The 17071-nt window shown below is 51.4% G+C and overlaps 6 protein-coding genes across 6 annotated transcripts; 4 read left to right on the forward strand and 2 right to left on the reverse strand.

The window, feature by feature from the left end:
• Window positions 1-96: 96 nt before the first annotated feature.
• N7489_005855 (uncharacterized protein) lies at window positions 97-3458 on the reverse strand (the record flags this gene model as incomplete). The annotated part of the gene is made up of 7 exons (XM_056711607.1): window positions 97-210; window positions 281-552; window positions 602-1087; window positions 1143-1399; window positions 1459-2561; window positions 2622-3274; window positions 3329-3458. 7 exons carry the CDS (start codon window positions 3456-3458, stop codon window positions 97-99), a joined length of 3015 nt encoding a protein of 1004 aa, XP_056570028.1.
• Window positions 3459-3940: 482 nt separating this feature from the next.
• Window positions 3941-5482, forward strand: N7489_005856 (25S rRNA (adenine645-N1)-methyltransferase; the record flags this gene model as incomplete). Its single annotated transcript, XM_056711608.1, has 1 exon — window positions 3941-5482. The coding sequence occupies one exon, from the start codon at window positions 3941-3943 to the stop codon at window positions 5480-5482; it is 1542 nt and encodes a 513-aa protein (XP_056570029.1).
• Window positions 5483-5707: 225 nt separating this feature from the next.
• On the reverse strand, window positions 5708-6763 carry pup2 (proteasome core particle subunit alpha 5; the record flags this gene model as incomplete). Its single annotated transcript, XM_056711609.1, has 5 exons — window positions 5708-5987; window positions 6038-6381; window positions 6525-6603; window positions 6670-6682; window positions 6739-6763. 5 exons carry the CDS (start codon window positions 6761-6763, stop codon window positions 5708-5710), a joined length of 741 nt encoding a protein of 246 aa, XP_056570030.1.
• Window positions 6764-7102: 339 nt separating this feature from the next.
• On the forward strand, window positions 7103-9906 carry N7489_005858 (gamma-tubulin-complex subunit SPC97; the record flags this gene model as incomplete). The annotated part of the gene is made up of 3 exons (XM_056711610.1): window positions 7103-9496; window positions 9543-9760; window positions 9813-9906. The coding sequence occupies 3 exons, from the start codon at window positions 7103-7105 to the stop codon at window positions 9904-9906; spliced, it is 2706 nt and encodes a 901-aa protein (XP_056570031.1).
• A 667-nt stretch (window positions 9907-10573) lies between these two features.
• On the forward strand, window positions 10574-11524 carry N7489_005859 (uncharacterized protein; the record flags this gene model as incomplete). The annotated part of the gene is made up of 4 exons (XM_056711611.1): window positions 10574-10872; window positions 10898-10994; window positions 11057-11264; window positions 11316-11524. 4 exons carry the CDS (start codon window positions 10574-10576, stop codon window positions 11522-11524), a joined length of 813 nt encoding a protein of 270 aa, XP_056570032.1.
• A 2808-nt stretch (window positions 11525-14332) lies between these two features.
• N7489_005860 (class I SAM-dependent methyltransferase) lies at window positions 14333-15802 on the forward strand (the record flags this gene model as incomplete). Its single annotated transcript, XM_056711612.1, has 7 exons — window positions 14333-14512; window positions 14568-14729; window positions 14784-14849; window positions 15038-15159; window positions 15256-15494; window positions 15548-15725; window positions 15775-15802. The coding sequence occupies 7 exons, from the start codon at window positions 14333-14335 to the stop codon at window positions 15800-15802; spliced, it is 975 nt and encodes a 324-aa protein (XP_056570033.1).
• Between the last annotated feature and the right edge of the window lie 1269 nt (window positions 15803-17071).

Consider the following 17071-nt stretch of genomic DNA (forward strand, 5'->3'; position numbering starts at 1 on the left):
ACTACTACTGCATGATCTGTATGTACTGCCTAATGTACTATGTACATGTATGTACTAGTCGGCTAGGTACTGGTGCATTGTATACTTCATCCAATCCTAAACCTCTAAATTCGCAATGTCCTCTTCCAAGATCCCCAAAGCCCAATGCGCTCGATCTGACTTGACTGTCACAAATCGACGATCTTCAACCTCTTTCGACACAGCCTCATACTGTGGCGCATTACATTAGTATGAATGTTGTAGGCCAAGGGTATCCAATAGATCCAATAGATATGCTTACCTCAAGCTCTTGTTCCCTTTCTCGTACTCGGTCAGTCTCAAATGACCGTTGATAGGGTGGCCCGCGACCTTGCTTTGCAGCGACTATCCATGCTTTCTCACAGCCACCTGCAATAGCATCCGCGCTCTTCCACCCAGTCAGGCGAGAGATGTCGCGAAGTTTTGATATCGTCCATGTTCGCTGCGTGGGATCATTATATTGCACGGCGGCAAAGAATAGTGGCACCGACATGTCAGTTAACGAAGAACCCAAATTCGGACTTAAGCTTCCGGCTTCGAGGTTAAAGCGTTGTGGGTAGTAGACACCCCCCCAGGATCTTACCAATAATCTGGGCAAACCCGGCTGTCGTTGGAGCACAGACCCCGGCTGCCATCATAATGGCCGGCGGCATAGAGGGATGAATCCGATTCAGCAAAAGGCGCATAGCATAATAGAAACCCCAGATCACGGCGATGGTGTGTGTACGGTATTGAAGGGCGGGACCAAACGGTGTAGAGATTGGGGGCGCGACATCCGCTGGCAAAGGCTGGAAATCGCGGCCCAACGCTTGGGAGAATGTGTCCATGGCAACCAGGATCTCTTCCCATTCTTGTTCGGCTTCCTTGTAACTCATTTCGTGGGCCGGGTCATCCTCGTCTGGTGACAAACGAGGCTCACGCGGTCTATCTTGGAATCCCGAGGGAAGGCGTGCAGGCGGTTGAGGGGGTATCATTCCGTACATGGGGGGACTGTCGGCAGAGGTTGGCCCAGGGCTTGAAGAAGGAGACACTACAGTAGGGTCTGGCACGGACGGGGCCCTGGCGTCCCCTTTACGCTGCATATTAGACGTGCCAGATGGAAAGCCAGGGGGGGCGCCCCGGACCGAAACCAGCAGATGGTCCAGGTCCTTGACCCGGAGGGCCGCCAGCGAACCGACCCATGAATTTAAACATCTCAGGGCCGGGCCTCCAGTCAACCCCGCCTGACTTTAGGGTTCTCAATTTTCGCTTACGATCACGGAAGCCAAAATCTGTGACCCGAGCGAGCAGTAGCCATAGATGATCTGCGGAGCCGTAGATGGCATCTAAACGGCCAATGCCTGCTCGAGGCGGACATTGACCCCATTGAGAATAGGGCATTCTGGTTTTACCAATAAGCAAAATCGTTTTGTCTCTTAGTAGCCGTAGGTGTAGACTTACAATAGTTTGTTCCCGCCGATAAAACTCTGGAGTGCATCTTGCTTTGCGTACCACCAGTATAGATCACATTGAATCCGGAATACTTCAATGTCCTTGCGGGTGAAATGCTTTGTGGAGGGCAACGTATCCTCCTCATTGACACAGCCGAAATGATCGTAGTTGACTGCTCGTCCAATAATGGCGCCTAGGAGACCTTCATCGACGCTGTCCTCTTTCTCAGAGAAGGGATCGTCCTCAGAGACATCGTCAGGCATCCCCCACCACGAGTCCGACCAGCCCGACTGGCGTCGCTTTTCGTGAGCTCTACGTCTATGGGCCCGTAGGTCTCTGGTGGTCTTGGCAAAGTCGATTTCTCGGATCAGATGAGTGGACCCACCAAGGTGATTATTCCATTTCGAGTGGTCGGCAGATATCACCTCGTAGTAGCCCAGCAAAAGAGTGGCAGCCAAGGTACCGACCTGCTTACGCCGGAGGGGAAGGCCAACGGCGGAACCAACTCTTTTCAGGGCGTAGTGATAGTGCTTCAAAGATACTGTTGTGGGAACTTGCTGTAAATATGCAATGTGTAAGCTACTGACAGCGAGTATTGCCTGGAGAAGGGCTGGGTGCTCCAAAGCTTTGAGGGCAAGCGTATAGACCCAGAGACCCTGCTGTGCCGGTGGGACAGTCGCCCCCAGAACAATCGAAGAGTCAGTAGGATGTCGTTCAAATATAGATATGGATGGACCAGTCGAGTGAATGAAGTGAGCAAAGATGCGGGCAGTCTTTGGGTTGTTCAGAGGAGAAGAGCCAAGTGTAGGACGGTATGAGGCGAGCACGTTGGGCTCGTTCAGGTAAGTCGTGAAGGAGCGGAGTTGTCGTTCATCGCGGTTAGCAGAGGCCATGATGAGACTCAGCTGGTTGAAGCCTTCGGCCTGCGATTGATCCACCGTTTCATCGTCCGAGTCTACGTCGTAATAATCCTCGCTTTCATCCTCCATGTATATCACTTGTGGTTGATGCGGTACCTGATGGGGTATAAACTGATCATGAGACCGCAATTGCTGCGGCAATTGTCCTGGCGGTGGCTGATAATGATATATCGTCGGCAGCGGCTGGGTCATCTAAGAAATTATAGTCAGCATACCAGCCGCTAAAAGCAAAGAGATAACGGCAATGCATACCTGAGGAAGCGGGTTGATCTCGCTCTCCCTGTTTCCCGGCGTTGGATTGAGCGCTGGTACCGGGGAGACATTGGAGGCGTGTTCTGCTGCTGTCTGACCGACCGGGCTGGCGATCCGGGGTACCTCTTGTACGTTTGCATGATGCCTATATGGAGCGCTCGTCCGGCCAAACTGAGGTGATTGCTGTGCCTGTGGGAGGTCAGTCCCGTTGGGCGGAACCAGCGTGCTCTCCGTTTGAGCTATCGGCTGAGTGTGCCACATGTGGTTTGGTGGCTGCACTTGAGCTGCTGGATAATAGAAGGGAGGTATATTAATCGGCTGGATTTGACTTGAGGAAGGGGTTTGGGACGGGAATGAACGATATCCCATCGCCGCTGGGTCAACGGGTCGCGGAGCTAGCATTGGATGCTGAGCAGCGGCTGCCGCTTGTTGGGGAGGGAGTTGAGAGCCGTAGTCGTTGTGCATCGGCAGACTCATATGTTGTTGCTCTATTTGTGGATCCTGGCCGTGACCACTACTGAAAGACCCGAAGATGCCTATGGGGTTCTTGAACACGACTCGCTGGGCATATCCCTCGCAAATCCGCTTGGATTTCACGCAATTAGTGCATATTGGTTTCTCTTCACCGCACTTGATCCGACGCTTGCGACAAGCTATGAGGCTTCGTCAACGAGGGAACTCTCTCTCCCCAATGTTCTGTAACATACTCAAACAGCCGGTTTTGGTTCGTTTCTTCGGGAGTCTGCGGGGACCTGACCGCGTGGTTGAGGCTTCGGCAGAACCGCCAACAGTAATATCCGCTGGCATGTCCAGCTGGTCTTTCAGGTCGTCAGCCATAAGCTTGGAAGGACTCAAGATTGCAGAGTGGACATGTGCGAGGACATTGTGGGTCTAAAAGGCACAGTGATCAGATAAGTAAGAAATAGAGCTAAGAGGGAAAAGCTGCCGAGTATCGCAGATCACCCGCGATACATGGTGGTTCGTCAAGGATATGATCACCTACATATCTGCAGGGTTCTCTCTTAAGGCACAGTCAGACAGTCAGACTGCTAAAGTATTCTTGACATACACACCTAGGTAATTTACAAGGGCTTATGAAATGTCTAGGGTGTCCGTACAACGTTCTTGTGCTCCAAGACAACGTCATATAGGCATTTAGGCGAGATTTACCCCGGTGGCGCCTGAGGCACCAATGTGTATGTAATCTGATAGTAAATTTACCGATAACGAAATTTTGAGACGTTTTTTTTTTTTCTAAGGTGCCGTTTCCTCTACTTCGAAAACATTGGAAATTTACAACCAATCCTTTGGAATTAATCATGTTCGCTGTTCCAGGATGGTCCGTTGAGAATTCTGCTCTAAAGCCACAGACTCAGGCCGCGCAACCCAAGAACGAGTCTCAGCCGGAGAAGGATGCCTCCAACGCTAACGCGAAGAACAATAAGCGCAAGCGTGCCAACGATCGCGTTACCGCAGGAAATGTGGATGAGATGTACCGGAGGCACATCGAGGGTACGGCCAAGGGTGGAAATCGTGGCGCAGACGCTTCCGTGAAGCCAGAGAAGAAGAAGCAGAATACAGAAAAGAAGAAGCAGACACTTGAGACAGCCACCACCCAGGGGCCTACAAGCGAAACTGCTGCTGCCGATCCAGAGGCAGATCAAGCCGAGGATAAAGCACCGAAGAAAAAGAAGCAAAGGAAGAACAAAAAGAACAAGGAGAACAAGGACAACGTCCCAGAGAACAAGAATGAGGCAGGTGGTGCTACCACTACTCCGGCTAAAGAAGTTCCTGCGGCAGCTGCTCCCGGCCCCGTTGCACCTGTACTCCCACCAACATCAAACCTGACTCCGCTGCAGCAGGCGATGCGACAGAAGCTGGTCTCCTCTCGGTTCCGCCACCTGAACGAAACCCTCTACACCACTCCCTCCGCGAAAGCACTCGAGATGTTCAGTACAAACCCGGAGCTCTTCGACGAGTACCATGCCGGATTCGCGCGACAGGTGAAGGAGTCTTGGCCCTCCAACCCGGTCGACGACTACATCAAGACCATCCGCACCCGCGGTGCCATCCCGCTTCCCAGGCGTGGAAAGCCGCTTAACCCTGCTAAGGGTTACCCGCTCCCCCGTCGTCCCACCGGACTATGCACATTCGCCGATCTGGGCTGTGGCGATGCACAGCTCGCGCGCGCCTTGACACCCTCCGCCAAGAAGCTGAACATCAAGCTCAACAGCTACGATCTTGCAGCGCCCGATCCGCTTATCACCAAAGCCGATATCTCGAATCTTCCCTTGGAAGATGGAGCGGCAGATGTCGCTATTTTCTGTCTGAGTCTGATGGGAACCAATTGGGTTTCGTTCGTCGAGGAGGCATGGCGTATTTTGCGCGGTGACGGCAAGGGCGAATGCTGGGTCAGTGAGGTCAAAAGTCGATTTGGCAAGGTCCAACGAAAGAAGTCTCAGATCGGCGCGCATAAGCCCGGCAGCAAGGCAGACAAGAAGAAGTCCAAGAAGAAGGGCGGTGACGATTCTGACGTCGACGAGACTGATATCTTTGCTGAGGACGTGCGGCCGTCTGACAATAACGACGAGACTGATATCTCGGCGTTTGTGGAGGTGTTCCGGTCTCGTGGGTTCATGCTTCGCCAGGAATCCGTGGATAAGTCCAATAAGATGTTCGTGAGAATGGTGTTTGTTAAGCAGGGTGGTGCGCCTACCAAGGGGAAACATGCTTCGGCTCTCAGTGCGCCTGCGCCTGGTAGCAAGAAGCGCTTTGTTGACCGCAAGCCTGAATCAGAGTCTGGCATGTCACCTGAGCAGGAGGCCCAGGTGCTGAAGCCATGTGTTTATAAGATCCGTTAGATGTTGCGAAGAATGGGTTTATATGTTATTGTACATAGCCAAAATATCCCGTGCGTGACCACCACATTCACGGACAATCTACTGCATGAAATACGACGTAGTTAGGCCAGCATGTGAGCGTTGGACGGCATCGTCATTATTTTTCTATTGCCCCCGACATAGGTACTAGCCTCCAAATCGAGTCCAAGGAGCCCCTTCAAGAGATATCTTCGACACTAATCGCCCTCATTGGTTACCACCCAGCTGTGTGACAGCGTGGCCCATCTCCTCATCGTTGTAGATACGGAAACCCTTCTCCTTGGTGACACTAGCCAGCTGGACATTCTTAGAATCAAGTTTCTCCTCCATGACCTGCTTCAGCGTCTTGAGGACCAACGTCTCGGCCTCTGCTAGAGTTAAAGACCGATGGTATTCATTCTGCAGCTCCGCCTGCGCGCCTTCGCTTCCCGAGCCAATGGCCTTGGCGTCATACCGGTAAAATGTGCCGGACGGTTCAGCGTGGTATCTAGCAGGGAGTTAGTAAATAAGGCAGAAAAAGGGAACTGCGTATCTTACAGTTGGGGCCCGTCCTCATCATAACCAGCGATTAACAGCGCAACACCAAACGGTCTGCTCATGACACTCTCCTCGTCATCACCGCTCTCGCCGAATCGCAGAGCTAAATCGCAAATTGCCTGCGTGGTACTTTCGACCCGCAGAGGCTCGGCATAGTGGAAGGCGTGGTTCTGGCACTCGACGCGGGCATGTTCAACCAGGTTGCGGGCATCGGCCTGCAGACCAGACATGGCACAGCCGATGTGCTGATCAATTTCGACGATCTTCTCGACGGACGACGCTTCGAGCAGTGTAGATGTGACACGCTTCTCAACGCCGAGGATCACACCCTCGGAGGTTGCTACCTAGATGAGTGTTAGGAACGACGGTCCCATGATCGCATTATCCTTGGTGTTGTGCTCCGACAACAGCTCAAAGATCGCTCGCTGTTGTGTTTGAGGGCATTCTAGGAAACTTGGACAAAGAGGAACTGGGTGGTATGACATACTCCGATCGCGGTGGAGCCCAATTTGATAGCTTCAAGAGAGTATTCGACCTGGAACAAACGACCTTCGGGGGAGAAGGTGCTGCGGAGGGAACATTGTCAGGCTGCGGATCTGTCTAAGCACGCGGATTAATCTCGAATAACGTACTTGATTCCACGGTCTGTCCAGAGCTGTTAGTTGATTCCGCGGTGAGGGGGAGATCCTGACGAAGCTTACCATACTCTGATCGTGCAATGAACATATTGGAGTATCTGACGGGACGGGAGAGTCTTGTCTAAAAAAGAAGCAATAAAGGAATATAGAATCACGATGGAGGAGAGAATCAGTTGGAACGGAAGAGGAGCAGAGGTGGATGTCTGAGTGAAGCTCGGGAAGGGAAGCTCTCGACGTACGCAAGAGGTGAGGTGCCTGTTACTGCCTTGCTGCCTGAGGCGACATCTACCCAAACCAAAAGTGGAGTTGTTTTGGATACTTGCATCTTCTCATATACATTGGTTCTGCTACTTTTGTTACTGATTCTTCGATTCCGCGCCTTTCAATCTCCTATGCTGCATGATCTACTCGTCGCCCTCGCGGGATTATGTCTGCCAATGACCGCGCCGCGTATATGAGCGCTCCACGACCCCGCGCCGTCTCCAATCGCGTCGATTCCGAAACCCGTGGACCGTCGCCGCTACAAGTCGAGAACAAGGATCCTTTGCGCCACAGCACCTCGAGTCAGAAACACGGAGCTTCCCGTGATCAGAAGAGCATGTCCGAGAAGCGCCAAGAACGAATGGTGGTCACATCACGAGAAAAGGCAGTGCGAAGGAACCCTGCGAACCCGGCAGCTAGCAGAGGCGATTGGGATAGGACTCGGCCTCGGAAGCCCGTTCAACTCGATGACGCAAACCCCAGTTCTCGGAATGGGGATAATGGTGCGGTAGACTGTGACTGGTCCCCACGTCGCAATACAATGGATTTTGCTGACCACGATCTTCCCTTTACAGCTCCGTGGAATCCCCAAGCGTCATTGATACCACACTCGACAGCTCCCCTCGCATGTCGTGTGTCAGTTCCCCCTCTAGCTTCGACGGTCCCGCAGGCCCTTCACCCTCGGCCACTCCGAGAGCTCTCACCCGATGCCCAGGAAGCAGCGATCCTGGAGGACTTGTTGTTCGTCTTCATGGGATTTGAAGGTCAATACATCCACTACGCTAGCTCATACGACCCATCGATCGAGAAAGACCGGCTTACGGGCCCAGTCTTTAAGATAGCTCCGGGCCTAGATCCGACACTCCGTGACCTCATTCAGTCAATGTTGAAAATGGCGACACACTACAGTGCTATGGAGGCATTTGTGGAAATACAAAGCCGCGCTGAGTGTGGCGCCGTCAGTCACTCGCTGTGTGCATCGATTCGAAAGCTCCTCAAAGACTACCTGATCCTTATCGCCCAGCTGGAAGGCCAGCTGCTGAACAATCCTACATTTACCTTGCACCTTCTTCATCTCCACACAATGCCCACCAGTCAATGTCTATCCCAATTATATTCGATGGGCCAGGAACTGCTGCTCAAAAATGGTCTTCTAGATGAAGACCTTGAGGAATCAATTGACGACTTCGATGAAGATGTTGACAATATACTTGAACAGCTCAAAGAAGGCGGAGACTTAGTACCAGGGTCTATGGCCCGCAAGAAAATGTGCAAAGGAGGCAATATTCTCGGGCTCCTAACGGGACGTCTGGCCTCATTCTCAGGTGATCCAATCACCAAAACCCTGCTTCAGACCTTACTGCGTGACGCCAGTAGGCCTTACATGGCCATGCTGAACGAATGGCTGCATCACGGCGGTATCAAAGATCCCCACGCCGAGTTCCTAGTCAAGGAGCAAAAATGGATCAAACGCGAGAAACTCGAGGAGGACTACACGGACGAGTATTGGGAGAAACGCTATACGATTCGAGAGCACGAGGTTCCGCCTCAGCTGAAGAGCGTGCAGGATAAAGTTTTGCTCGCTGGAAAGTATCTCAACGTCGTGCGTGAATGCGGTGGTGTCGACGTCAGCAAAGAAGTCAAAGATGTCCCGAAGACGCTCGACGATCCACGCTTCTTGGACAACGTAAATTCCGCCTACACCTACGCCAATGCTTCCTTGTTGAATCTTCTCGTCACGAAAAACTCCCTTACCACCCGATTCCGCTCCTTGAAACATTACTTCTTCCTGGATCGCTCCGATTTCTTTTCATACTTCCTTGAACTTGGTGCTTCCGAGCTACGAAAACCGGCACGCGCTGTCAACGAGGGCAAGCTCCAGTCTCTATTGGATATTGTCCTTCGACAGCCTGGCAGTGTTGCGGCGCTAGACCCGTTCAAGGAAGACGTCAAGGTGCGAATGAACAAGATCGGCCTCACGAAATGGTTGATGCAAGTTGTGAATGTTTCAGGCGTCAAGCAAGAGGGCGCAGAAGCGGAGAAGCAACAAGTGTCTGCCGTCCATTCCACCGACGAGGACAAAGATATTCTTGGATTCGATGCGCTTGAGCTGGACTATTCAGTTCCATTCCCTCTGTCATTGGTCATTAGCCGCAAGACTGTTCTGCGGTATCAACTTATTTTCCGCCATCTTCTATCGCTGCGCCATCTTGAGACGTTGCTGGTCACGTCCTGGGCAGACCAGAACAAAACCACCAGCTGGCGTCATAAGTCCTCCGATCGACGGCTTGAAATATGGAAACGACGGGCGTGGAATCTGCGCGCGAAGATGTTGGTGTTTGTTCAGCAGCTTTTGTACTTTTGTACGGCCGAGGTCATTGAGCCGAATTGGTTGGGTCTGATGGATCGTGTCAACAGCGTTGACGCCGATGCGTCGGAGATGGAGGAAAATGACATGAAGCAGGTCAACCGGACGGTTGATGAGCTAATGCAGGATCATGTGGATTTCTTGGATACATGTTTAAAGGAATGCATGCTCACACAGGCTAAACTGTTGAAGGTACGTTTCTCCACACTAGCGGTAGCATTCATTAACAGCTATATAGATACATTCGAAACTGGTGACTTGCTGCACCATGTTTGCTTCCTGGACTGCGGCATCACTTTCACGCGCCTTGGCCTCAGCCGATCCCGACCTCGCTGGAGGCAAAGTCCCCGGCGCTGATGCCAGAGGATATGATCCAACGCGAATTGGAAAACTCGAGGACACATTGAAACGATACGAGGATCATTTCTCGCGCCATCTCCGCATTTTGATGGACAGGTGAGTAACGTCCTTAGACATTCTCATTACTTGTTCTAACCGCACTATACAGCTTGAACTACTTCGCCGCCACGGAGAGTGTGGTCCTCCTGAAGCTTGCACACTCCTTGACCTCTATCAGCCGAGAGGAGAGTAAAGAGGATTGAAAGCTTGCAATCCCTTGCTTTGTCTCTTTTATACCTTGATATCATTATCAACATAATCAACATAATCAACCCACAACAGAGATGCGGTTGGGTGCTCTGGCTATGGGCACAAGAAGGAAAGCGCTTCAGGCCCATGATGTCTGCTGGCTGCCACCTGGAAGCCGGTGATACGGACCCATATGCCACAGATTGTCGAAGACCGCAGCGATGAGCGATTCACCGAAACCATCCGAAGTGGAATCGGGTCCAAACGGGCTATATTGCACCTACCTACATATGTAGGTATCAAGCCACGTCTGTGGGGCCATGGAACAGACCACTGTACCTAGATCCATGAACCGAGTCATGCCATGCCAGACCACCGGGATTAATGATAATACGAGTAGCATAGCGAAAGAAATCTCAGATTTACAATGTGAAGGTGTCCCTTGCCCTAACAAGTTCCGGAAGAGATCCCGGAGCACGCGAATTCCTCGGGATCGCGTCAGCAAGCGGCTTCTCACGTCAGCCGGATTTGGCCTGCAATGACAACCACCCGGGCATTTTCATATGATTGCAAGAGTCCCTCCGGTATTCGTGAAATTCAAAATCAAATAAAGATAAAGATAAAACACCCTACGAACCTCCGAAGCGTATACTCTGTACCATCGACACAAACATCACAAACATGCCAATAACCCTCACCTCCGTCCTCCGCATCCCATTCCCGCACCCTAGCACAACCCAAGACCGCCTAACCCTGGCCCTCAGCGCCGCGGCGCTAGTCGTCTCGACTCTCATCCTTCCCGCCGCCTACCGCGATTACAAAATCTTCAAATCCTACGAACCCGGCGGGCTGCCGAACAATGCGCTGGGATGGGTTGTCGTGCGCGCGCTGTTCCAGCCATTCGGGCGCGAGATGTTCAGCACAGACGAGTACGCGAGGCGCATTGCGGCAGCCGAGGGCCACGGGAAGGGCGATGATGGGTTTTTGATCTTGTCGGAAGAACAGTTGGGGAGTCGGCATGGGGGAAGGGAGGCCTATTGTTGGACCGCACGTTGTACCGCAGAGGCAGTTGACGCAACTGCCAGATAAGGCTGTCATGGAGGTATGCGTGTTTCCCTAGGCTAGGGTGAAGAGCTATAAACTGATCATGTTATTCCGTGACAGAAATTCCATACTGTGTTCACTGCCTTCGGTCATCGGAACCATCACCTAGTGAAATTCCAGAGGTCGAATCTGGAACGCCACGCTGATGGGCTCTTTGTCGCAGACCATCTTCCTGTCTCCGGGATTGCACAAACTATGCGGCGTGAGATTGCACATGTTCATTCGGGAAACGACCACTCGGTTCATGTGGTTCTTGCACCAGCTGATTGTATGGTCTGCTCAATTCGTTTGATGTTCGTGTGCTAACATTACTTTCTAGGTATCAAGGTTATCGAGGCTGGTTTGGGCCAGCGTCATGCTTTCTCGGGTACATCTGCGATCGGGATTCTTTCGCTTGGCACGAGGCCTGATATCCCGGCGGAGTATGTTTTGATCTATGCGCCACGGACGGAAACGGAGGTTGAGACAGTTATGCAGATTGTTTCAGCGGGCGTCAAGTTTATGACAGGGAGGGAGGATGTGCGGTAGGTCAAGTGCTTTTTGTACTGACCTTGTGCTTGAAGGGGTACTGGCGGTGTTCTAAAAGTGCATTCCTCTGGTGTATGCGTTGTGCTTAGTCTCTTCCTATTTTCTGTGTAGCTTTATATACCCCACTCTTCGATTTATGGAAATATCTGCTGTTTATATGAGCATATGTGGCAGTGACTGCTTTTCACGATTAATACAGGTTCAGAATAGGAGAGAGCTTTAAAGTGTACAATATACATACAACATACCCAATGTATATGTAATAAGACCAAAAGGAAAATAAACAAAAGTTGGTAGGCGGCCCCCCCTACCCGAGAGATGAACCATGGCGCTGGGTTTTCAGCCAACGGCGGGGACGGGTAAGCCCTGTCGAAATCCCGACAGTTTGGATGAGTACGGAGTACATGAGTACATGAGTACATGGTTTTCTTTCCCTTTTGCTTCAAACTTTAGAATCCTTTTGAATTGGGATAAAACAGTGGATATTCTTGAAAAAATGGACTTCTAACTTATGCGTAACAGAATGGGAAGTTCCGTGTCTGCTTTGACATCTCGTCATATAATCAGGAATATGTTCATGTGACTCTGCAAGTATGAAGGTCCTTGCCCTTGCGCTGGAGATGAATTGTTGCTGTGTTGCTGTCAGGGAGTGGGACCCCATTGTCTCGGAGAATTGACCCAGGGTGAAGAAAATCAGGAGTACCTACTCCGTACCGAGTGCTCCGTACTCCGGACAACGGTACCAAAGGGGAGCAAAAATAATTTCAAAGGCTTCCAAGGGTTTTCTCGGTGGATTCGGACGGAGTGGATACTGCCCATATCGTATGGTATACGGAGTATTGAGTAATGGCATCCATGGATATTCCGCACCTTCTCCTAAAGGCAATGGATATCCACATTCACACGGGATATCTTTCCCGCCCAGTACTCTCAGCACAGAGTGAGCAAGTAGATATACCACAAACCAAGGCACATCAAGGCAAACCCAAACAGGAGTATCTAGAAAAGATAGAGGATCAAAATAGCATCGGTACTTCTGTCATATTGGGAATATCCGGAGACAGGCTAAAAATCCCTGTAGTAAATCACCATAATGTCTAGTGTCCACTCCAACGGAATGGGACGCAAAACTGTTCGGACAAGCGGTCAGAGAGCGAAATAGGAGGGGCAAGAAAGAAAATAAAATCCCCAAAATCCCCAAAACCAAACCCACCAGAATCCCGAGGGAATGGATGCCCCAAGGAGGAAGTTGCTGATCCTGCCAGTCAAGCCCCACTCAATTTGAGGGGCTGTTGGAGCCATTTGGGTGAGACCGGACCGGACAAGCCACTTGGCACAGTACTGCATATGGGAGAAGAGACAGCCTGACATAGGCGAAGTGGCTGGAAGCCATAGCCATTCGGTCTATCTGTTCCTTTTTTTAGTTGCATTCTTCATTTTGGGTGACAGCGGGAACCGGTGATCCCTTTGCCTTTGGCATCGGCAATGCAGGGCTTATTTGGCCCGTACAATCGTACATACGCAAGGGTTGGCGTAAATTCCAACCCGGATTTTCTTCTTCTCAGTCCGCTCTACCATGGCCAATTGCTCAACTCTCCTTCTTCTTTTTTTCTCTTCCGTATGGTGTCTCATGTCGTACATCGGCTGCATTGCCCTCGTTTCAAATCTCATGGTGAAATGCTGCATAATTTTGCTTCAATTGATGGATGGTCCGTTTTCTTCCATTCTTTGAATCCTTGTTACATTGTTTGTTCGCTGCAGTGGAATCATGGTGAGGAGTTCGAGCCAAGATGCGATTCAACTTTCTATAGACTTACCACTTAACCGCTGATGATAATCGCGGAATTCCCCACATGTTTAGCTTGCTAATTTGCGATTCTTTGACGGGCGTATAGAAATCCGAGTCCGATTCAGCGGCGTGGCCGGATTTGTACTCGATCCACACCGTCGGGCGCCTTGGACCCTCGAGGAAAGGAGGTACTATGCGAGACGGCGAACTGTGCATTAGTTGACGGCACCGCCGCCTAGTTTCAAGGTTCATTAGCTTGGCTTCAAGAAGCGGGACCGAGCCATATCTGTTCTGATACTTACCCATTCTGGTACCAATCGTCCGGGACTATTCGTCACTCTTCGGCTGGTCCAACAGACCCGCAATTTTTTTTTCCTTTCGTCAAGCCTTGGTTGACGTACCAGTGTCCCGGAGTAGCAACACGAGCCTCCTGCAAAGAGCGGTTCAGGCCATCTTTAGTAGTTCTGCTAGCAAGGATGCGAGGGAGCGTTTCGGAGTTGGCCCCAAGGAACCACACGAACGATTTGGGGGGGAGTTGGGAGTCCGCATTGATCGTATTTGGTTACAACCCACGTCAGGCCCCATCCTTGCTAAATATTCGACCGTTAAGCACCCCGTGTCTTCACAAATCGAGTCTTGCATCTAGTCTTGTCTTTTTAAAAGAGGCAATTCGGCTGGGTGAACGACTTGGCTTTCCCCATTCGTACATTTTAGTACGTCCCTTGGTATAATTGGAAGCCCCTCCATACAGCCTTCGCGTGCAGACGCCCAAGGGTGAATGATCCTCGCGCGAACCGCCATCATCTCCGAGGGGTACCGCCGAGGTCTTCAAGTGGCACGCGATCGCTCCCATGAAACCCCCAGCACATCAAATTTCACACCTTTTTCGAATATTGTGATCTGAAGCAAGATCTTGTCTCGGAGAATTCAACCCCGCCCTGCCTAGACAAGTCAGGGTATACCAGCTCATATTTTCCTATTCGTCCACAACGCCAGTCGATTTAGGGTGACAATGGCGTATGCTAGTTCTTTCCGCCGCTCCTCTGGACCAAAGGCAACTGACGTTGATGGCCGCCAGGAGCCCCGATTCACAGACGGTAGAATTAGACCGTGAATACCTCGACACGGTCACATTCCAAGGCCGTGAGTATCAGAAATATTCGATCGAGCATCGTACGTACTTTGGACCGGTCGATGAGGTAAGGGGCCCAGATTTTCATCGTCGTCTCATCTTCTCACTGACGGCTGAGCCAGGAAGAAGCACAACGACTCGAAGACCAACAACAAGTTTTCCAAAGAATTTTCGATAACCGTCTGATCTTCCCACCAATCCGTCGACTGAGAAGAGTTCTAGACTGTGGGCATGGATCCGCATCCTGGGCCGTCGATGTCGCCGAGCAGAATCCTGACTGCGAAGTGAGATGTTCCCTTTATTTGCGCCCGATAGCATCCTCATATTTTGGTTCATAGGTCATCGGCGTAGACATTGCCCCTCACATGAGTCCAGACGACATGCCTGACAACTTGTGGCTCCAGGTAAGTAACCCTGTCTCACATCTCACCGCGGGGGCCGGTGTGGTTTACACCATGATAAGGCTGTAACACTGCCTCTGACCCATGACTTCGTGCTTCGGGACCTTTGTGGGATCCGTCAATCTTGAACTCCAGTTCCGTCCAGGTGTGCGTGCCCTCCCGAAAGACAGTCGCTAACGTGTGCCGAATAGGTCGATGACTTGAACCGCCGTTTCACCTTTCCTGCAAACCATTTCGACCTTGTTCACTCTAGACTCCTTGCGACCGGCATCAACCGATCCCGATGGCCATCCTATCTTCGCGACATAGTCAGGTGCGAATCCTCCAGAGCAAGTTGACCTTGCCGCCACTTCCATGAGGCAGGAGTCCTCCAACTGAAACACCACGACTAACATCAGCGGTCGTCAAGGGTCTTGAAACCTGGAGGTTGGGTCCAAATGGTGGAGATATACTTCAATGTTCAATCAGACAACGGCTCAATCACGGATGAGCATGCTTTGAGGAGGTGGAGCACACAATACCTGCGTGCACTGGAAGACAGGAAAGACCTTCGGATCGGATCGAAACTGAGAAATCTCATGACCGAGGCGGGCTTCGTCGAGGTGGATGCGAAGATGATTCCTCTTCCTCTATCTCCGTGGTCGACTGGTCGGTATTTGGCTGCCCTGGAAGAACGAACGAGACTGATTGATTCAATGCAGACCAACGGATGCGAAACATCGGCCGATACAGTTGTGCAAACATGCAGCAACTTCTCCGATCATTTGCACTATACCCTTTGACTCAACGCTTGCATATGTCCCCAGATACTTTCAATTCTTTGGTGGAGCAAGCGCAACAAGAGGCAGCAGATCCCACACTAAAGGCATATTTCCCACTGTAGGTATTGTCCCAAGATGAAATCGAGAGATAAAGTCTGACAGCGCAGATACGTGTGCATTGGCAGAAAGCCATAAAGACATCGCATTATGCCTCGATATGGGACAACCTCTTACGAAAGAACAAAAAACTAGTTCGCAAGACAATTGGGCCCTGTGTCGGCGCCACGATGCCGTCCCTCCTGCATTCCGCATCCAGCATATTGTACAGATTTTGTTGTTTTGCTCTTCGCATGCCGTTTGCACAAACATATCGCATTAGCGGAAAGATGGTTAGTCGAATGAGCGTTTTTGATGCACCTGTTCTTTCCTTTTTCCATCTGTAATGCGATGGGGATCCGTATCAATAACCGTCGCTGTATGTTTGCCGAAGTCCAGTGGAGACCTCGGGAATCTCGGCGTGATTCAATGAAAGGGGACTGCGTGGTCGCACAGAGAACGAGTGGAACGACTCGGCGGCGATTGAGGTGAGAAGATGCTCGTAGTCCACCGTGCGCATCACGGGTTTCTGCGGAAGCCAACAACTCCCACATACATCAAGTCTTGGCTCCGAAGAGCCTCGTATCCACCCGAAATCGGTGTTGGGGTTACTGCCCAACGCGGTGGGAAAGTGAAGGTGTATTGAATGAGACCTGGGGCCGAGGCATAGCTGTCGCTGTCTAGGGTAAGTTGAACTTCTAGTTAACTGCTCCTAGACAAAATGGGAGCGAAACGGAACAGGAGAGGGTTTGAGAGCAGGGAGCTTGGGGGGTGCAGATAGAGCCGTTGAGATGGTGCCCAGTGCGCGATACCCGACACCGTTGGTCCCCGATCTGACCATGCCTTTTAGAGAAAGATGTTTTTTGACACGGTCACGCCCCAAGAGATGTACCTGATCAGCGAAGTGACAAAAGGTGCAGAAGAGAACAGGAAGATGAAACAGGAGGGGACTTGCCGTAACTCCGAACTCACGGGCGAGCCAGGGAACCACCGATTTTCACCCATCTCAGAGTGTACATACGCTTTGACTGGGCTTCAATGTCAATCCCAGCTGTTACCGATGTCCATACCAGGTTGACAACTTGAGAGCTTCGTGCAATCAGCTAGCACGCCTTCACACCTTCACACCTTCGGAGCAGACTCTCGTTCCAAATAAAAAGTGATAGCCCCGACGGCGGCAGCGAGCCCCCCTCAAACCTCAATGGGCAGCCACAATGTCCGTTCAAATGTTGCACATTACATAGGGAACAAAGATTGGGTCTCGTCTGCTACCGGTATTCTCTATGCAGCAGGAGCTCCGATAACCAATATATGCACATTCTTCCAATGGTGCACCGTGTTTCCCACGCCGGTTTAGTACCCAATCAT

This window comes from Penicillium chrysogenum (assembly GCF_028827035.1).
Source record: "Penicillium chrysogenum strain IBT 35668 chromosome Unknown utg000002l_segment0_segment0, whole genome shotgun sequence".
NCBI lineage: Eukaryota > Fungi > Ascomycota > Eurotiomycetes > Eurotiales > Aspergillaceae > Penicillium > Penicillium chrysogenum.